The sequence below is a fragment of the Geospiza fortis genome, unplaced genomic scaffold, assembly GCF_000277835.1.
Source record: "Geospiza fortis unplaced genomic scaffold, GeoFor_1.0 scaffold138, whole genome shotgun sequence".
Classification (NCBI taxonomy): Eukaryota; Metazoa; Chordata; class Aves; order Passeriformes; family Thraupidae; genus Geospiza; species Geospiza fortis.
This window is the reverse complement of record NW_005054307.1, coordinates 5562912-5585504: the sequence shown is the minus strand read 5'-3', so window position 1 is coordinate 5585504 and position 22593 is coordinate 5562912. Positions and strand designations below refer to the sequence as shown.

Genomic DNA, 22593 nt, shown 5'->3' with positions numbered 1-22593 from the left:
ATAACAGAATAACATCTGTGCATCTGTTTGAAAGGTTTATTTCTATCTTCATAAATACAGAATTTTCTAAACACTGTGCAAGGCACCAAAAATTAAGTAAAATCTTTTATTTTAGACTATTTTAATCTCTTTTGACTCAATGAAGTAAATAAGAATCTGAAACCACCTATTTGCCAATTACAAGCCAGCAGTTAAGGCAGGTACCATTGATACAGTGCATGAATTTTCTATTGCAGTTATTTAAACAAGCAGCGTTTTACTATAGAAGTGCATATACAAACTGAATTCCAAACACCAGCAACCCAAGATAGGCACCCAGTTATGAAATTTCCTTGTATGTGTAGTAGAATGCCAAAAGTTCTGCCATAAAGTGCAAAGACTATGGACAATAACACTTTCTTTTGAGCATTTTGATACCAGTAACATAATACAACGGCTAAACATTTATAAACGTGGTTTCCATTACAAAAACATGTTCCACATAAAAGCTCCATAATACAATCCAGAAACAGAACTTGTGCGTGATTTCCAAAGCTGAAGCTGTACTGGCAGACTTAGGTACCAGGTATATCTTTGCTGACCTCTACAGACACGCAGCAAGTTTCAAACCAATTTACACGCACAGTCCAAATCATTCTGCTTTGAGCACCGTGATATCCACTGAGTTTTCCATTTGAGTGATGATGTGTGACATCTGCCCTGGCAATCTGCAACTGAGCATTGCCTGTAAAATGATCTGGTTCACAGCTCTCACCCAGCCCTCCCCAACAAACAGAACCTAAAATTAGTGTCTTCCCAACACAAGCACATGTCAGATGTGGACAAATACATTCATGGTCCCAAACTTAAAACAACTGGTAAGAATTTCACAGTGATCTGGTTACGGAAGCACAAAGACAAATGATTCCATTTAAGATGAAAATTACCTTAAAACTCAAATGAAGCTAATCTTTTATATGATGAGAAGCTAAAGGAACAAAGTATTAACCAATTAGAAAAGTGGCTCTTTCCCAACTAATAACAAAAACCCTACAGCAATAAACTTAGGGTCCTACTGCTGCAGTGGCCTTTGAGGTAGGTGGCGATGGCTTAAACCGAGGTAGGTAAAGTCCAAACTTGTTTTCAATCCCTGCAAAAGTGGCGACTGCCAATTTATAACCACCAACATGATCAGGGTTAGGAGCAGGGAGCGTGATCCTAGATTTAGGAACTGTCTCTGATCCAGCTGGTTTTCTGCAAAATAATAAAAAGAATAAATTAACTTCCACAGAGTAAAATCAGTATTCATGAAAATCTCCATAAATGTAATCAGACGTCTGAATGTATTTCCCTGTAAGTGACTAAAATGCTGCAATGTAAGGAGAAATGCCCTGTTTTAAAACCTTCCAGAACCGTTAGGTGTCTTCATGTTGATTAAGTACGGTCAAATCCAGGTAAAATTTGCAGTGCATTAATCAAAACTAGTGTGAGGTAGCAGGGGTTCATAAGTTTTTGCTACAGCACACAACCAATCCAGGAACATAGCAGAGTTTAAGTGAATTTTGTGGTGGCTTTCAAACCACTGTCCCCAAAGATCCACAGAATCTGCAGCTGCTCTGGGATCAAGTTAAACAGCCACATGTACATCCACCTGTATTGTCAACAAAGGCAGAAGGCACAGCTGAAATGCCAAAAAATTGGTTTTGACCTTGGTGACAACTATATAATTTTTTGGATGTCAAATGCCTGTCTAATCAGGGACACAGCTCCTCCACCAAACAATGAGGACTAATGCAGAGTGTATCCTGACCTGGCAGGAATCACATTTTTCCTGCATTTACATCCCCAGCCCATTATTTAGCCTCCCACTGTCTCTGTTTACACTAACATAGGTCCCCTGCTTGAAACTGTGATATAAAATATGGTAATATCTTGCTATGAAACAGCTACTGGAATATCATCCCAACCTCCACCAGTAAAGTGTAGTTGAAATAATATTTACAAAGCCTTTACAACACATCCTAGTAAGCTGCTGCCTCTGATGTTCCGAGGAGGGCCAAGACCCAACAGAACCAAGGGTAACTTCAGGATCCCTGGTATGTTCAGACATCATATACTTACACTCCTCCAAAGTCCACATAAAACCATCTCTGCAGGAGCTCGTAAGTCACCAGAGTTACACCAAACTGAGGAGAAGATCGAAATACACGAGCTTGAAAGAAAAGAAGAGAGTTCCTAAGTGACAAATGCCACAATCAGAAATCACTTGGCAATCAAAGCTCTTTTACACACCTCCTGCTCCTTTCCAGAGAGCCTTTGGGCCTTCTTCCCGCAGGATCTTGGCAAAACAGTCCACAACACCACTGTAGGTGGTCTGTCCTGCTCGGGCTGCCACCTGGAGCCTTGTTTTGATCACATCTGCAGGGGTGACCAGAGAGGCTGCAGGCATACCTGAACAACACAAAAGTCATCGGGTGAGTACCACTGCATTGGCACATATACTACACACCTAGTTTATCCAGAGGGAAGCAGGTCTTTCCTCCTTACATCAGGAGAATCCAGCCACATTTGATTTAAGCAGAACCTGGGAAGGAGAACAAGCAACAAGAGGTTGCTGTCGTGGACATGGCTTAACCCAGAGAGAGCTTCTCCCAGAGGAGCAACCATATCACATGCTTCCTGCCAAGCTGGGAGGCACAGATTGGAGTTTCCAGCGCTAATCAGAAACTTGCATAGTTAATAAGCACAAAGCTTTTGGAGAGAAGGTTGATATTTCCCTTTCCTTTTCATTCCTCTCTGTGGTTCCTGGCATCCTGGTGTACACTGTGCTAGAATAGGCTGTACACAGCCACAAACACAGACACACAAACACCCATCACACAGCAATGTCACCGAGAACCAGATAATGCCATGCACGCTCAGCATCACTTGAGAGCTAAGGCTTACAAAAAGGGTCATTCTTCTCATTAGGAATGGCAGACTGCTCAGCTGCAAAGCCACAGCTGACATTCTCAGCACAATATGTGGAGGAAGATTTAAATTTACCCTGGCAGATAATCAACTAAAAGTAAAAAATACCAAATTACCAATGGGTGGTATTTCTAAAATCATTCCTATCCAAACTTGGGGCATGTTTAGAATTGGGAGGGAAAAAAAAGACAAAAAAAGGCAAAGAAAAGCACCAAGACTGTACCCAGAAGACACTGTCTCTCATGGTTTTATTACTTTTCCATTCCGCATCTCTTCCAAACCAACTTGGTTAGATGCAGATGCATAAATTTCCTTTCCTTTTTTTTTCCCCAGCTCAATAATTCTGTAACAAATTTTATCCAAACCAGCATGGTCTGGCCTCAAGCTCCAGAGCACCCTTCCTGCAGACTGCTCCAAGAGATCAAATATGAGTATATCAAGAGATCATGTGAATATCACCAAAAGATTTCCTCCTCCTCTCCTTGTCCCCCCAAAATAAATTCATACACTGAGCATGCATTCAGTGCAAGCATGGGCTGTCTGTCAGGTAAGCATTAAAACCTGGTCAAGGTTTCTGAACTCCAAAAACACTGAAATTCCTCTTTGCTTAGCTTTACCCACACTAGGGTATTGCTTGAGTCTTCAATTTAGAGCCGGACTTTTGTCCTTCAAAAGCCAACCAGCGTTTTCATGAAAACCAAAGAACTTACTTAGAAAGAATTCTGCTTACTACACATTGACTTCCATCTCCTTATCACTCACTCCATATTATTGAGGATATTTTGCACTTGAGATACTTAAAATCCTTTCTTTAGGAACTATGTGTACAGGACAAAAGCATTTACAGACAAATCGAAGTTACAGAATGCTGCCAAGAGAAGCTTACGATCAGAATGTGACAAATTGCCCAGCAGGAGCTGACAAGAATCAAAAGGAGCTAGGGGAGGAGAAGGAACTTCATGGAGGCAGTAAGCAAACAGAGCAAATTAAGGAGAGACCCTGCAGATGATATTACAATCATCTCAGAATATGCTATGGCACAACAGGTTGAGACATCTGAAAACCAGAAGCAGATCAAGCTAAATGACACACATGCTGCCTGTGACCCCAACCACAATGGAAAGGAAGATGATGTAAGCAGTACAAGCAACACCCACTGGCAACGGAGACAGATGCACATCTGAGTAAGGCTAGCTTGAATACCCCAGTGGCATGGGCTGTGTGTGGGAAGGGGGAGTTCCCCACATGCAGCCAGAGCTCAGGCACACATCTAAAGTCTGATGACCAGGTGAGATCCCTGGCTGGAGAAGAGCTATCGCCCAGAGACCAAAGACAGCTTTTCAGAACTGGTGGGTGTTTTATTCTGTCTTTCCCTTGAGGTTCTTTTGGCAAAACAGTGGACACATGCACCCCCATCACACTTTACATTTACCCAATAAAACAAATTTCTTGGTTTTATAAACAATATGATGAGTGTTGTATCTCTACCACTGTAATTTGCTCATGAGAGTTAACCTAGGATGGGATTCACAGGAAGCACTGGATAAAATTCACATTATAACTAGATTGGTGAGCCATATCAGCAACAATAAAGACTGCTTCTGTGCCTGAACTTCAAAGGGATGGTTATCTCAGTCTGCAATCACCTGACAATGGCTAGAAAGAGAAAAATAGGAAAACCTAAGAAATTGCTTGGCTTAAAAATGCCATCTTATGTTTCAAGTCTGTAAATATGATCTAAAGTTCAAAAATTGTTTTGTTCCATTAAAATGGGTAAGAAATAAGCTGGCTGTAAAAGCTCCTGTTGGAGGGTTTGGAGCCTGGCTTTGGAATGGGGTGGGGGAGGGGAGGAGACAAGGGGGTTTTGAGCAGCAGTCATTGGAACACAGCTGGCTTTGCCAGTGCCAGCTCAATTCCTTTGGGCTGTGAGCAACTGAATAGAGACCAATATGCTTCAACATGACAAACCAACTGATCTTAGCTGTTCTCCAAGACCAGATATTGGCCATAAAAGGGCCTTGCTCTCAAAGAGACACAGCCCTCTGTACACTTTTGACCAAGAAGTTTTCTCAGAGAGGAGAAAGCTTAAAATTAAATGAGAAAACATTGCTAAACCACCTGTCTGTACTGGATTCATGCCTTTCCATCATTTTTCTCAGCTGGCAGGTCCCAGCAGTCTGCCAGGGGTTATGCTGGACAGACCAAGCAGCCCCCGATATGCATGGTGGAAATACCAGCTGATTTGAGCCCTCCTGCTTGCTACACACTCCCCTAAAGGTCCTGCTGCACAAATTTGCAAGCCTATTTATTTCCTATGTGGGAAACCATGGACACTGCAGGAGCAGGACTCACAAGCTGCCCCCTCCAGCAGACAGCTACCAAGTGGTGGTCCCCTGTGGGTGTAGAAGCTGTGGAGGGACCAGCCATGCAGCAGACAAGGGCAAGCTCAGGCTTACAAAGCCTCTGTCTGCTCCCTCAGGCTCTGGCACACTCAAGCTAAATTCATCTGTGAGAAGTTAAGCATGCTTGGGCTCTTCTGTCTCTATGTAGCAGACTAAAACAACAAAGTGCTCAAGACCACACTCTGCACCTCTGTCATATCTGGGTATATCACAGGAACTAGCAACCTGTGGCACTGCAGCAATGTTCTCAAGATCTTCTGCTTTGTTTAATATTTAAAAAAATGATAAAGGTAAAATTCTCAAGAAGCCAAGTAACTTCATTGGGATACTGAGGGTAGCAAATACTGTCTTCATTTTGTCACCTGTTATATCATTGTGTTTGGAGAGCTGTACTTCCAGTGTTGCTTCTGGACTACGTATACCAAAATTCAAGATTCACTTGATCATGAAGAGTTTTATTAATGCCATGGTTTTGTTTATAAATAATTACAACAAAACATTACCTGCCAGTGAGACACATCCAAAACCAGCACAGTAACTTCACAAGGAATGAATGATGATAAATGATTTTTAAAAAATCAACAAAAAACTTTATTATCCCTTTCTTTTGCTTTTTGAATGTTATGATTATACCAGGAACTTACAGTATCTTCAACTCACTCTACAGCACAGTAACTTTGTTGTTTCTGCAGTACAGCTGCAAAAGACAATATTGTTGCATGCAGACCTTTTGAGCATTTTTTGTTATTGTTGTCACTGCCATAACTATTGTGCTGCCAGAGCAGTATAGAGCCACAAAAAAAGAAATCTGGGCACTTACCAGCTATTGATCCAGCCAAGAGCAGATTTCCAGGGCTAACCCTCCCATCTTCATTTGTAAATGAAGCTTTCAGATGAGCGTAACAGGGGAAGTAAATGGCAGAGAAGGGGATGTCACGCAAAAAACATGCCTTAGCACCCTGTTTGAAAAAGAGAACAAGTTTTGAGAATGAGCAAATTTACCACGATGAACCATGAATATCAGAGAACAGAGCAACTTTGTATTTTTTCAGTTTGTTGAAAAGGGCTTACAGAAAAAGCAATTTCTCCCTCAAAATTTTGAGAGATTCATGTATTTCACCCTGCTGAGGAGTGTCTCTGTGTTTTTTCTCGGTTCAGTTACTTCTGTCATTGTATGTATCTTGTCTACTTCTTCTCCCTCACTCTGAGGTACTGTAAGTGGAGACAATACCACATGTTTGAGTAAACACCTTTGAAGAGCTTTAAATAGTTGACCTTGTAGCCAAGAACCTGTAGTGGGAGTTTAAAAACTGTTTGAAACAGAGCCCCAGGATAGGTCTGCCACCTCTCACTCCCACTTTAGATTAATACTCCAGGGAAAACAGTGCCCAGTACACACCTCTATACAGGCACTATGATTGATAATGCAACATATATTGAGGGAATAGGGGAATTAACAGCAAGTCTTTTTGCAGAACAGTAACAGCATGAGTTATTCGTGAATTTTAAAGTACAAATTATCTGGAATAGTTTGTTTCAATAACTTTCATCTCTTACTGCTAAATTTGCCTTGCTATCAATTTGTGGAAGTAGCACAATCAGCCAATAAAATTACCAGCAATACAGCTGGTTTCAAATCTAAGAGGGAAGCAAACAGGAAAGGAAATTTTTGGGGTAGTGGCAAGCAATCAAATGTTTTTCAAGCACGGGGAAAAGCAAAAAGGCCACTAGGGAAGGTCAACCAAAATAAAATACCAAATAATATCCATGCTCCAACAGCAAAAGGGATTTGTAGTCTGCCTTTCCTCAGAATGGAGATCCAGAGGAGAGCAGAGCCTGCCAGGACTATGACCAGGAGGAAAGCACAAACAAGAGGTGGCTTGAGAAAACGCATAAAATCTTTCAAGCTTGAGAAAGAAATGGTTCATGGATGAGCCTAAGCCTCTTCTCTTTGAAGCAAGGGTGGAGACCTGGTGAAACTGCTTGAGGTTCATCCACAAACCCTCGGGGAGTGCCCTTGTTACTGTACTTCTCTTGTTCACAGGTCTAGGAACACGTGGCTCAGTGCCAGACATTTCACAGGGGACATGTTAATATCCACATAATTTAATTAAATCTAATGATATGCCTGGACACATCTGTAAGCTTAGCTTGTATTATAATACCAGTTAAAATATAGCACTTATTCAAGTTAGATGCTGGTTATCAAAGACAAAGAGCTGCAAGGTGTCAGAAAAAACATGAAGTTGCCTTTCCAGGAGGCAAGGCAAGGGAAGGCAGCAGGATGTGTGACAAGATAACCAGGTCCTGCAAGCTACTTCTCAGGAGACTCTAGTAAGTGCAGTTTGCAGTCAGAGACTGCCTCTGACAAAATAAAGATTTATCTTAAAAAGCCATTAGATGTTGTAGTCAGACTTTCTGTGTGTCACAGACTCAGCTACTGAACACAGGGAGCACAGTAGGCTCTGCTCCAGCCCCCAGTGCTTCCCACCACACTTTCTCGGCTTATTTCTTGATGTTTTCAGACTATGTACTGACCACCTCCCCTGACACTCCCTTTGGAGGTTAATGACTTCTGCAGCTCAGACCCTCTGGCTTCTCACTCAGCTGGATGTCTGATTTACGCTGCCCATCGCTGGTTCTTGTTGTGCCTTTCTAGAGATACTAAGAAAATGCCACAAAGGAACTGAAAAAGCACTGGTGTTGGTCCTGCTCTGCCCCTTATGCCCTACCTTGAGGACAGAGAGAAGGTGATTTTTTTGTACTCAGTAGAGACAAGGATTCTGGACTTTCTAGCCCAACAGAAGCCTGTTGAACAATTTACCTTTAATCTTCACATAGACAAGACTAGGGTTTTACCAACTTCTGCAAGAAAAATCCCAACATTTTAAGGATCAAATGTCTGCACTGTATTTACTTCATAGAAAAATTATGAGACTCACTACTGAAACATTCACAGACTGACATGGTTTCTTCAAAGATTTATTTTTAGAGCATGCGTTTCCTCAGAGCAAATCTCCTTGCTGCCTTTGCCCTCAGGGCACATTACTTTTCTTTGCAATGTCATTAAACACTGCACACATTTTTTTTCCTCTGCATTTTTTGCATACCCTGAAATATACTGATCTAGAAAGTCCAAATCCAAGCAACTCTCAGTTCAACCTGAGCCGCTAATATTCCTCCCCCTTCATTAAAAGGCTCGTTTTCACAGGGCAGAAGTGGCATATTGTTAATATCACTAATAAAATACATTCAGGTATGCAGAGAGGGAAGGATGTCCATCAATTTAGCTGGCTCAGTGTAAACAAAACCTGGATCAAAACTTGGATCCACTTTAATAATAACCAGGCTTGGCTCTGGTCCAGCATTGCAACAGTCTAAAGTTTCCCCCCATCGTTCCGTTTAAAGTCTGGGAAAGCATGTTTAAAAGCAGGCCCCATTTAACTTCAAGTTAATCATCCGCAACCAGCCTAGGCCAATTAGGAAGACTTAGGGAGATTGGCCACAGTATCTTGAAAAGCAAAAGAAACATTTATTTTACTTCTCGCACCTTTTTGATGTGGACAACGTGCTGAAAGCCAAAGGGAGTTTTAATCAATCCCCAGAAAGCAGCAAGGAGCATCCACCCGAGTTTATTCTGGCAGCCAAGGTGCAGACCTGCCAGGCATGAAATTGTTGGGAGATCCTACACACCAGGACATGCGCCTTCCTCGCACAACAGCCAGTTGGCTCCCATCTTCAATCTCTTTAATAACCTTAAAGCTCTTAATCTCGGATAGTATCTCACTGAATAAACCAACGGAGAAAAAAAACCCTGACTGTCAAAGATTTGGATAAATAAACCAAGTCAGTGCTGGGGCAGGTTCTTTAGCATGCTAATTCCTGCTTATACCAGCTCTACCTGCAAATAAGGCTCTAAACAAACTATTTCTACTACAAGGGGAGGGTAATTATACTGACAAAGGCACCTCTGTGTCGGGTTGGGCAGAAGGAGCCGGCAGGTCTGGGAGGCGCAGGCTTAGCCTAGTCTCCTGCAGTGAATGCACATTGTCTAGTGCAGGGGGAAAAATGCCAGACTGGGGGAACCTAGCAGCATTCAAGACAACAGTGGTGCACCTTGTCTGCGAGAGTTATTTAATGCTTCTGGCACCTGTACTTACAGCCACCCCCTCTTTTTCTCTTTTACAGGTTTAGAATTTATTTGGCATGTATAATTGTTATTTTGATCCTATAGCTACAAACAATAGGCAGCATGTCATTTCTTGATCATTTTGCATTCTTCTTGGGTTTTACTACAGATTTAACCCTTTGGAATCGGAGCCCTAACAGCACCTAACAGGTTTTGTAACAGTCAGTCAAATATTACTGGTATTTGCTTTCAGGGGCTGCATTTTTTTCCCACTGTAAAATGGCATTGCCTTAAAAGCTATGATAGGTTTTTATTCACATATATTTATACCAACCAAGCTATGAAACTCATGTAGAACATCATGTTAGAGGAATAAAATGCCGATTTATAATGCTCTACCAGCAATTTGAATTCAGTTTGCAGGAAAAAAAATATAGCTGCTTTAGTTAGAAGGGCATTTTTTTTGTTAATTTAAAAGGAAATTTCTGAAAAGCAGGTTCTTACATTTGAGAACAGTCACAAATAGGCATGGTGGATGCAAAATGTAACTCAAAACTTTTACTACAGTCTTTCATATGTTTATCATCCTGCTGTAAACCGTCAGCTTCAGAACATGAAATAGCTCAGCTGTTATCAAAGGAACCAGGTGAGAGCTTGGTACACATCCTGTCACTTGAGATTACACTTTCCAGGTCAACACACCAGAAGCTTGTTTATGAAGCATTTGGGGGGGAAGGGAGAGGAAGGAGAAAAAGAGACTTTTGGAAGCTTTTCTGACTAGTTTTGGAAATGAAAACTGTATTGGCAGTATCAGCCAAAGCACAGATTTGAGCTAAATACCTTGTAGCAATTATAAAAATAAACATTACCACAACCAATGTACCCTTTCCTTGAAGACTCATTTACCACTCTATTATTTACTGTCTTCCTGGGATACAGAATAACTTTGTAGTGCAAAATTATGAAGTGGCACTGTCTGTTATGCTGTAAAGCACTATTCAGAATAATTATGTATAAGAGGAGTAATATTTTATTAAACATTTTGTGGCAGATATTATATGGATATGAGTTTTTGTGATGTACAAAATAAGCAGGTGTACTTACAGTGTTTATTTACATGGACACTTTAAATACATCTTTCAAACCGAATAGAATATAAATTCAACTGACTTTAACGGGACTTTATTCATATTAAGTTGTAAGACAGGCAGAAGACAGAAAATGTATTATCTAATCTTGGATGATTACTTCAATATTCAGTTGTGACTAGGAATTAAATAAAATCTATTAAAAATATTGAAAACCAGAAAAGTATCCTTTCCCATTTCTGCCAACACAAACGACAATTTGCATTAATTTAAGTGATATTTTCCCTGACTGCGATATGTTGTCTCTATATTTTTAAGAACAGTTATCACCTACAGAGTATCTTTAGCTAAAGAATTTACTAGTCACAAGCTTCAATGCCCTGGTGCTTTCACAGTAAAGATTACTGGGAGAAAGAAACACAAATAGAGGAAATAAATTCCCTCTGCAAAAGTGCAGTTATGTGTCTCCCCAAAGCAGCATCTGGATTTTGAGAAGTACAGTGTTTTAAAATACTTCTTTACACAAGTAGTTCAGAATTTTAGACAAAGACAGAAAAAAAAATTTGCTTTCCAGCTTTAAGGAACTACAGGGGTTCAATCCAGCCATCAGCTTAACAAGCTATATGTGTCAAATCTTTTTATTGCTGGAATTAACATGCATTTTATTTCTAAGCTGCATATCATTACAGAATGGCTAATATCTGACCACCCAGTGAAGGCACAGGGAGTCTGGGAGGAAGCAGGGACGGTAAATTGTTGCACTTATTATGATCCCAGACCTACTGTTCTTTAGTTCTTTGGTGAGGAAGGAAGAGAAATGGAAGCAGAGGTGGGTATGGACTACCCAGGATATATAGAACCACTGCTTGGGTGTGCAGCAATTGAGACAGAAAAGCTAAGGATCAGCTGGAGATCGATCGAGTAAGTGTGAAGGGGGAGTAAAAAAGGTTTCTGTAAGCACATCAGCAGCCAAAAGGCAACTAAATAAATTGTGAGGCTGTTGCACAATGGGGGCAGGAAACCTAGTGACAAAGTACATGAAAAAAGCAGAGAAATTACCTTTGTCTTGCTTTTTACCAGTAAAATCTGTCCCCAGGCCCCTCAGCTCCACAAGTTTACCAGAAAAGCCTGCATTACGTGCAGACAGGGCACTTGGAGAACATACACAATCCTGAGACCAGAACAGAAACCTCCAGTGGTGCTGAGACAGCTGGCTGATGACCTTGTGAGGTTGTTACTACGTTCAAAAGGTCAAGTCAGACAAGGGGGTTCTGGTAACTAGAACAGACAAACATCTTGAAGAGTAAGAAGGAACATCTGGGAAAGCACAAGATGTCTGGGCACACCTCTGTTCCTGGGAGGTTTATGATGCAAATGTCCCTGGAAGCCACTTCCAAGCATATGAAGGGCAAAGGAGATATTGGGAACAAATAATTTGGATTTACCAAATCACAGCTGACCAACTAGTTTGCCAGACCTGTGGATAAGGGGGCAGCAATGGATGTTGTACACCTTGACTAAAAGCCTGGCTTTTGAAATGATCTGTCATCATATCCCATAGCTAAACCAGTGGAACATGAGCTGCACTCTCATCAGATGATGCTGAACTGGGGAAATAGTGTTCTGTAGTGAGAGGCTCCTGTTCAGAGATAACTTCATAGGATGGAGATACTTGCTGAAAACATCTTTGGAGAAAAAGACTGGAGGATGCTGTGCCCAAATTGAGTATGGGTCAGCAATGCCTCTTTGCAGTGAAGTCAGCCAGTCACACCCTGGGCTACAGAAGCAAGAGTGCAAGGGAAGTGATTATTGCCCTCCATTCAGCACTGCTGAGACCACATCTGGAGCCCTGTGTCCAGTTCTGGTCTCTCCCATACAAGAAAGATATTTTCACGCTGGAGTGGGTCCAGTGTGGGGCCATCAAGCCAGTTGTGTAGTCTGTGGCACATAAAAGAGGAACTCAGTGTGCTCAACTCTGAGAAGAGCAGGCAAGGGAGAGACCTTACTGCTCACTTAAAGGAGAGTGCAGGGAAAGAAAACTGCTCTTGGAGGTGCACAGTGGAAGGATCAGAAGCTAGAACATGGCCAATTCAATTAGTCATAAGAAAATAGGTGTGGGATTTTTTCTTTTCTATGTTTGCTTTTAAACTGTAAAGGTGGTCAAATACCTGGTCAGGTTGCCCAGGTGACCTCCAGGACTGGCTCTCAACAAAAATTATTCTAACATCAAGTCTGCAAGTAGAGAAAGCACAGAGCAGAGATCTCAGCACAGTACTACTGTGAATTGTTTCTGTCGGTAGCACAGTAAAGCGGCACATTAACATGCCAATGAATGACCCAAAAGAATATTACTCTCACTTATACAGAGGGGCACCAAAACTATGCAATCCAGCTTCTTCTCAGCGATCCTCAAAGGATATGCATTTGGACTAGAATGCACGGATAATTATGATCATAATCAATACAAGATTCACTCAGCTGGATGCAAAAAGGGTTTACATTTCCTTTGTTAATTTGTTGACATGAGACTTAAGATTTATCTGTCTGTGCCTTGGTTTTCTCTGTTAATGCAAGACAGGAGCACTGAAATTAACTATATCGGGGGGTGTGGGCATTTTATTTTAAAATCCACAGGAAGAGCTTCATAGGTAGAAAATAATACAAAATATAAGAATTCAAATAACAAGCAGTATATCTTGTTAAGACATGCAGGAATTTGCCTCATGAAGCTAAGACTAACTCTTCACATCTTCTGGCTGCACTTATAATTAATACATTCTTCCTTGCTGACTACTATATGGGACTCTTACAGATTTTCACCTGAATTTCAGCATAAACGACTCATGGAAACTAAGCAGAACATGCCAGATGGATCTGTAGTGGTAAGAACAGCTTTCAGGGATGACTTTTCTCTGAACTAGGAAAGGAGAATTTTCACTGCAATCCTTGCCATGTGGTAAACGAAACTTAAAACCAAAAAAGACATTCATTTATTTAAAAATAAAATTCCTGAAATTAAAAGTCTAAAATTCTGCTTTCAACACTTGCAGAAGGAAGTCAATCAGTTAAGGTTTAAGTCATGGCTAAGATAGACAAGTGTTTAAACAGCTGGAATACTTACATGAAGGCTCATTGAGCCTACTAAGGAACTTCAAGATTCCCAAATAAAATTATTTTCTAGAATAACTACCTATTCTTGTTTCTCCATGGCAGTATCTATGGAGTCATAACTAGATCCACTAAAGTAGGTACATTAAAGGCTTGAGATACAAGTCTTGTGTCTTGAGACAGGAAAGACAAAGCTAAAGCTAAGACTTCAGATGCAAATGTAAGAGTTGTTAGAGTGAACAACATGAGAAGTGCTGAGATAGTCACAAAATCCTCATTCCTATTTCATAGTTTAAAGATCATTTGACCTGTTAAGAGTATGAACATTCCAAACATACCAAGATATTTCGGTTCTCATTAGCAAAAGATTCATTATTATTTGATGTCCACGTGGTCATTATACATACTAACTTAATTTAGAGGTACCACCAAAGAAGGCAACACCTACCAAATCCAGTCTCATCTGAAATTCATTTAAAACCATTGATGTCTCTGGGTAACATTTACTGGGGCTGATGACTGATGCAATCAGTTTTTAATATCTGCCTGCCCTCACAAACACTGCCTGCTCCAGCACAAGCATTCAGGAGAGGGCTGCTATTGCCTCCAACACTGCAGCTTCACAAGCACCTCAAGGCAGTTTAAAACTATTCTGAGACAGGCTAGGTCCCCATGCCACAGCCATTCCTCCCTTGACTGGGTACAACCTCCTGAGGAGCTACAGAGTGAGCTGCTCTGGGGTCAAAACAAACTAAGCCCCAAGGAGGAGGAGGCTTTAGTGACTTTCTTGTTCCAGATCATTATATGGGTGCACAAATGCTCTGACTGGCACGCAGGAAAGGGGGCAGATAGGACTGCCATTTTCTTTTGGCTGCAGTCCCAAATGTTTGGTAGAAAACAGCACAAAGCTGCCCAATTACAGACCTAGCTGCGACTAAGGGTGCCCTTGGCCACAAGCCTTGTGACATGGTCTATGCTCAGTGGGTGCCTGTAATTGCCAGAATAAATTCTCTAGTTTTGTCAAATCACTCAGGTTTTTGTAGGCAATGAATCCTAACGACATATAAAAGGACATGAATACAGGAAATGGGGTGGAGGGGTTGAGAGAGACAGAAACAGAGACAACAGCTGAGTCATAAATCCAAACCCTTCCGTGGCACTTTTTTTTGTGGGGGTAAATGGACTCAATAAATGAAGCACTGAAATTGTGTCTTGTGATTAAATAATTGTCTGTTTCAATGCAACATAGTGCTGTAAGTATCTCCTCTTCACGTGTAGTCCTGACTAATGTCCACCAGGATTTACTCTAGAGGATAGAAATAATTCATGATACAACCCAAGACATTAATGCCATTAAAAATGGAAAAATGTAGCAAATTCTGCTCAACCACCAGGAGCAGGTATTCAGGGAGAAAAAATTCAAAAACTGCTACTTTAGTAAACTATTTCATCACTGGTTTCATCTTGTGTTTTCCTTTTGCTAGTCCAAGTAAAAGTCAGTAGCTGACCTCCATTCCTGCACAGCCTCGGGGAAGCAGACTCTTTACAAAATTCCTGTTTTCAGTTGTAAATGTTAATCTGATCAACACAGTAATGCTATTTACTAGGAGTTTACACAATAGCCTCAGCTTCAGTAAAACACCTAAAAAATTAGCAAGTCAATTTAAAGGGAAAAACAACTCCCCATTAAATCCTATTCAGACCTGCAACTTCTCTCCAGGCCAAAACATACAGACACGTTCTCATGGGTAGGCTCCCTCTTTGTAATTTTAACAGAACAATTTTAAAAGACTGGATGCTTAAAAAAGCAGAAGGAATTTAAATACTGCTGAGGAGGGGGATGGGGCTCATTTGGTGTCTTTTGAAGCATCTTCAATTTATGGCTGGACTGCTGGAAAGAAGAAACAGAGAAATACTGCCAGCTTCACTGGAAATCCTGGGACAAATTGGAAGTATGCAAGCTTTCTTCCGAGTTGTAGGCTGCAGAGTCTGAAGCAACACCACCCGGTGCTCTGCAGTATATGGTATCCATTACAACTTCTGTTTCAATACTTGAGTATAGTGGCTATCTCAAAGTACTTCAAGACCTTTCATATTCCCCCACACCTAATCTTCTCCATCTAAAAGTAGAAGACATCCTAAAAGCATGTTAATCCCTTAAATTATTTGTAGCATACATCCTATTAGATTCAATATTCAGAAGATGTTTTTATTCCTGTTGCAAACATTAAACCTAACAACTCCTACATATTTACGTATCTATGTGAAAACAGTAATATAGCAAGCAGAACTGTAGGGTCTGTAGCATATGCTCACAAAGACAGCTTTTCGTGGTATTATTTGGGAAAATATTCTTCTAAAGAAGCAAGGGGAAGCTTGCTTAGGAGTTTATTTTTATGCTGGGCTCCCACTGTCTGTATTTCTTCACTATTATTGTGCTGCAATTAATTCCCATCACCAAATGAACGATGACATCTGGGAAAGTTGCTGAATCAACCACAGAAGAGCAAAAGCAAGTTCCAAAACTGTAAACTCTATACCATGTAGCAGATGAAAATAAGCTTTTTTTTTACAGTAGACAGAATAACAGGAATCACAAACTAATATTCAGTGAACCTTAAACCTGCTGAAGTGAGAAAAGAAATCTCAGTAAGATTTACAAAAACCATATTCTCAAAAAGATGAGACAGTTTCTTCCCTTAATCAAAAATGAAAAATGAAGATATAAGATCACATAATAATTTTTCTTTTAGAAAGTAAAATTGTGTCCACCTACAAAACTTTGTGAGAAAAATAAAATTATATGTTGATTTGAAAATTTATAATAGGCTTATTTTTAACATTTTTAAAAAACATACCTTGTAGAGACCAAAGAAACCTAAGTCCCTTAATACACTGAGGGCACTAACTCGTGGACCAGTAGTAATTTCTCCAGCCACCTGCAATCGAATCTTGACAATTTCCAGTGGATTGGTAAAGATTACTTGAGAACCTCCAGCCTGAAATTAAAAGCAGAAATCAATATATTAACCTGCTACATTACTTGCAATGTGCATCCTGTTACATTCAAGATAAGGCATCGTCAATCTTGCTGCACTCAGTTAAGCTATTAGCAGTCAAGAGTTTTAGTATTAGTGCACCTCACAAGGTAAGAAACCTACTCCCCCAGGAGATGAGTCATCAGGAGAAACAGAGAGGAAGCAGTTCAGCCACTGCAGGACACTGCAGTACATCAGACAGACACTAGCTCAATTCTTTTTGCAAGAACACATTCTCCAACACCAAGTTATGCAATACTGACAAACCAAGAACACTATAACACAAGTAATGAAGTAAAAGGAAAAATTAGTAACTAGTAAAGCAGCTGTGATGTGTAGTATATAGAAAGTGAAGACATACTGTTGAAGAGTAGAAATCTGGCAGAAACTTTTTCCATTTTTGACATGAGTTCATATAACAAAGAACACATGGATTCCAATGAACAGAATTGCAAGTATATTGTGCTGTTTTAAAAAAATCCTCTGAACTACCAGTTTCAGTGCCATTAAATGCTGTTTGATTCAAGAATCTGAACTCTACATCATTATTTAGGTACCAGGCATTAAAGAAAAGGTCTAGAGACTGAAGGATTGTATTAATCAAGAACCACTAAATGTTTTCAACATGTCAGTCTCCATTCGTTGGGTAGACACCACTCAATCGATTCTGAAAGTCTGCTTTAAAACACAATGGTGGCAAGCATTTTGGACTCCCTCTGGTTGTCATAAAGTTCATCTCATTCATCATATGTAGCTTAGGGCATAACCTTTCAGCTACACTGACAGATCCTGAGCTAAAAATCTGCAACCAGAAAAAAAAGGTAATGTGAAGATTACCTAAGTGTATTAAAAAAATATTCATTCAAACTCCTCTGGCTCAAATTCAACAAAATGTCATTCTAACTTCTGTTAAGTATGTAATTCTGTGGCATGACAGCTCTGCTCTTCTCTACGTTCTCAAATCACACAAATTATGTAAAGGGCAACCCTCGCCCTCCCTACAAGAAAACAACTATTTTGTTCTAGAAGGTAATGACTAAAATAAAATAACCATTTAAAAGCATTTGCATGTAGCGATGTCTAGCACGCAAACACTATGTGCAAGTATTTTTAAAATTATGTCAGTGTTAAAAGAATTAATTGTAGAGATTAACTATCATTCAAGGTAAAAAATATGCACAGTAATATGGTTCAAATAATGTGCTGAAGAAATGGCAAATCACACGAACAACTATTCTTGCCTACCACTTGGAGTGAGCATATACAATGTGGTTACAAATTAAAGTCTTTACATAACCCCCGAAATATCCCAAGTGTTTCCTATTTTGACCAGGAAAAGCATACTCTTGTGTAACTCAACTGGTTTTGACTTTCAAATTGGCATAATTTAATTTAACTGCTTTTACCAAACCAGAATCCTGGTATATATAAAACTGCTATTCCTGTTGCCATCAAAAATTAGACTGATAAATTATTTAGCACATATGCTGCTTTAAGTTTTGCACTTAAACTGGAACACATTAAGCAAGTAAGCATTCAAACAAAAAAAAAAAAGTCTTTCTTTTACTTGTCTACTCATCTCACTAAGTCTCAAAATAAATAAAAAAGAATCCTGGAAAGGTTCTTTGATGAATTGCATATTCCTATATAATAAATATTTTGGTGTAGATATTACAATTATTAGGCATTCCCCTGTACCAACATATATATTTTCTTCTTAAAAATGATAAAATCTGAATTGCAGGTGATAATGTTCATTTGCAAGTTTCTTATACAAGAGCCATTCTCTAAAACACATTACTTAAAAACTCGTATCAATTGATCTACTAGCAAAATTAAACTGCATTCCCTCAGTATGATATTCCTGCAGTTCATTGTGCCATGACTCCATGAGAAAGGTTCCTTTAATTTTCACTACAGGAAAACCATATTAAATTTTAAAAGATTACAACAAAATTAAGCCTTAGTACAAAATTAGTATTATTATCACTATTAGTGCACCAAAACATTGAACAATTTAAAAATCTATAAAAATGTTTACAAGTGAATGCCATTATAAAGAAAGGAAGTAGAATGATATCTCTGATTTTAAAGGAGAATAAAGGCAAATTATTTCAATACAATATAATTTCAACACAAACAGATGGGAAGTACTTCAGGTGCTAGGAAGTGCATATAAATGCATGTTTGTATGTGTAGACACTTCCAGCATTAGACATTTGCTGCTCTGGCTAAATCACATAGGACTTCCTCTGCTTCAGCTTGATATTAAAAAACACAGATATTATTATTTACCCACTTCATGCAACCAAGCTCGCTGCATTCAAAGTTTTAAAAACAGAGACCTGCGTGCACCACACAGTACTAAAAGGACTATCAATTTTGCTGCCCACACAGCAGGTTTGAAGAGAGACACTGGTCATTTCCAGTGAAGTGTTTCCAGACTGTCCAGATACTAGCCCAGAACTCCCTGAACAACCTCTGCCATGCTCTGAATCTGATCTAAGATATACTCCAAAAATCAAAGGGTGAATAACTGAAAGCGATGAGGCAGACAATACCTGACAGAGGTCTCAGTAGGAGGGTTTTACCACCTGCCTGCCTCATGATGCAGAGGAAGGCTGGTTTATCAGCCTGAGCAGAGGCAGTTCCAGTGGTAACAAGTACAGTGGCTCGGTGGGGAGCTTTGATCATTCTGTTATTTGAGCATCTGTGCTGGTAACTGCAGCTCCTTGCTCTCAAAATGGGGGGGAAGCAAACCGGAGATGGCTACTGTACTCTCTAATGAAATGATTTCTTGCTTATCTAGTTCTGGTAACTCCTATTGTGTTATTCATCATCACAGTAATGCAAGCATCTCATAAATATTAATTTATTTCCTCCCAGTGCTTCTGTGAGGAAAGTACAATGAATCTGGTTTTACAAGAAGGGGTTTTGAGGCAGACAGTTTAATTGTATGACCAGTGTGTGCATTTCCTCCCTGCTCAAACATTCACAACTTGTAAGAGTCTCCAGATATCCTCATCTCTAAATCAGTAGCTTGAATCATAATAGTACAATAGTATAATAGTTCTGTCTCCTTTCTCAATTTTTGCATAGTGAATGCAATGAAAGAAATCTTATCAATCTGGTTTTTTTCCCAGTCTTTTCAAGGTACTGGTATGAACTGGTATTGAAAAAAAAAAAACAGACAAAACATCCTCACCACATTGTATCACCCTGTTCATTCATTTTGTTTGGCCAAAAGTTGAAGAATACTACCTTCTGGTTTGATAGTTTTTGCAGTCAAAAATGTATTTAATGATAAGATTTTTAAATACACTCCCAAAGGGAAGAATTTGAAAAGTACTTTTTTTCTTTGTCCCGAATAAACATCATTTAAGTTTAGGTTGCTCAAGCTTAATGATTTCTCCACTAAGTGTCAGAAAAATCAAATACATCAAATGTTTAATACAGATGGTTCCCTGTAACACAAATTTTTCTGAACTGAAGTTACAAACCTGACTACCCCTCAACTCTAAACTCCTTATCACATCTTCCAATCATTTTTTAAACAAATGGTCTGACTGTAAAAGTAAATCTATTACTTTTCAGTTATTATCATGTGATTAAAGTAAAAACTACAGTTTTGAGATATTTATAGGCATAGATAACTAGAGGTACTGCATAGATAATTATCTCAAAGGGCCCATATTATTCTGAAAGAATTTAACATTTGACCTAATCACAAGCACTTATGGTTCTTTGATTTAGAGCAAGAAAATAAAAGGGAAATATCACTGTCATCCAAGAACAATTCATACATGCATAACTAGAAATGTGCATGCCTTTAAATGTACTTTAACAAAGTCAGCTAGCTATGCACCCAAACACGTGTGAATTTTTAAAAAAACGCTGGGTTTTCCCCCATTTTTGCGGTTCTTCAACTCTGGAATTGGTATGATATCACCCAACACCTCTCGATGGCAGTATAGTCTTGCACAGTAATACAGTACTGTCTATCATGTCTCCTGCTACTTTCCTACTTTACTGAACAGAAGGAAGAAGTAGAAATAGTTGAGGATTGGTTGGGTTTTTTTGTCCATGGAGAAATAAAGCCTACTCTGTAATTAAAAAAAAAATTGGTTTAGTAACAAGCATTTAACAGTATTTCAGTTTAAGAAGTCAAAACTTTTTCTATTTCTTTGTGCTCAAATCGCTCAGAAATAAATTTGCTGGAAAATAAACAGTTTTTCACCCCCCTCATTACACTGAGAGCAGAAATTCCTGTTCTTTTTAATATAACTGCTTTTTGTGTCCTTATGAGATTAACTAAGAAATGAGCACACCAGACACAACTCTCCTCGCGCTTTCACATCTCCATTTGAAAGCTTTGTGTATGTTCTGAAGAAAATATAGCTTGCAATTAAAGAAGGAAATTCTGTGATTTCCATTCCAGAAGAAAGTACTAGATTCTTTTCCTTTCAGTGCTACTGACCATCAAATGTTCCTGCTCCTCTAATTAACCTTATTATCTATTTCAAATTGTAGCCCCCCTTCCTGTTCTCAGTAACAGCTTTTAGGGTCAGCCTAGATCTTTCTTCTGCATCCCATCCAACTTATCATATATCCCCTTTTATGGTTTCATGGATGAAGAAAGGATTACTACTGCTATTAGAGTGTGTTTTTCAACAATATCACGCAGGGATAGCGATTATAGCAATTAATGGCAATCATAAAAATACAAAAGCAATATATTATACAATTACCAAAAATCAACCTCTGCAAAAGAAATTGTCCACAATGTCTTGGTTATGTGTTTAATCTACAAAAGACAAGGAGGTGTAAATTCCAAGATTTTTAGTCAACTGTTTATCATATTCAGTCCTACTGCATATCATACTCTGTCCCAAGCCTTCACTCCTTTTAAGTTTCCAGATGCAGCTTGTTTTCCTGTGCATTTCATAGCATCCATTAATCCTAATTAAAGTCAAGGTTCCTAAAGTACAGACACTAAATAAAGATTGCTCATTGTCATAAAAAATTAAATTAAAAATGTACCAATGATCAAGAGTGGAAGAATTACCATCCTCATTGTATAATAAAGGGCAACTAAGGCACAGAACTGTTCAATGATTTACCACAAAACCACATACCAACTTTACAACAGAACAAAGCTTAGAAGCCAGATTTACTGCAGTGCTTCAAACTACCTCTAAAAGTTTTTGTGTTTGTATGACAGCAGGTCCCAAGAGCATTAGATGAATTATGCCAAACTGCTGCAGAGGGGATTTCACTATGGACTCTCCTGTTACCAGAAAAGCTGCCAAGTAACAGACAGCAGTCCAAAATGACTGTTTTTCTCAAAGGTGACCACCTTAATTTCTTACAGATCTCAAAGGTGACCACCATAATTTTGTGGTACTGTATGTCAGGAGCCAAGCACACTGGGTTCTCAAAAGCTTGGTTCTGTGCTACCTTTTCATCCCATAAAGCCAGGCCTCAAAAATCTAGACAAGCCAGCTCATGTTATTTAGTGTTCTCTCATCTGTGGTCCTACCTACACAGCATTCTGATAATGCTCGTTAGCAATGGGAGTTCATACAGTAAATACCTTTTCTTCAGATCACAAGATTTCCTGAGCCCTCAATCATCTGCTTTTCACTAGCCTGATCAGCCTATCACAGAAACAGCTTTCATGCTGCTCAGGCAGAATTCTGTTTTTCTCTAGCTAATCTTTCCTGTCTTCTGAGGACAGCCTTCCCTTGGTCTGACTAAGGTTTTACTTTGTGCAGCTCAAACAATGAACACGGCTAGAATCACAGTCTTGTTAATCTCCAAATGTACATAAAATGTAAACCAAACTCTGTCAAATCCTCACATAAAAGTGCTCATAAATA

General features: G+C 39.4%; 1 protein-coding gene across 1 annotated transcript in view; it reads right to left on the bottom strand.

The window, feature by feature from the left end:
* Positions 1-22: 22 nt before the first annotated feature.
* Positions 23-22593, bottom strand: part of SLC25A13 (solute carrier family 25 member 13) — a 96783-nt gene continuing 74212 nt past the window's right edge. The window contains exons 14-18 of the mRNA XM_005418567.2: positions 16535-16675; positions 6172-6310; positions 2272-2430; positions 2101-2191; positions 23-1233 (exon numbers count right to left, since the gene is read on the bottom strand). Of these exons, the coding sequence (XP_005418624.1) occupies positions 1044-1233; positions 2101-2191; positions 2272-2430; positions 6172-6310; positions 16535-16675 (720 nt within the window). The 3' untranslated portion in view covers positions 23-1043. The remainder of the gene's footprint in view (positions 1234-2100; positions 2192-2271; positions 2431-6171; positions 6311-16534; positions 16676-22593) is intronic.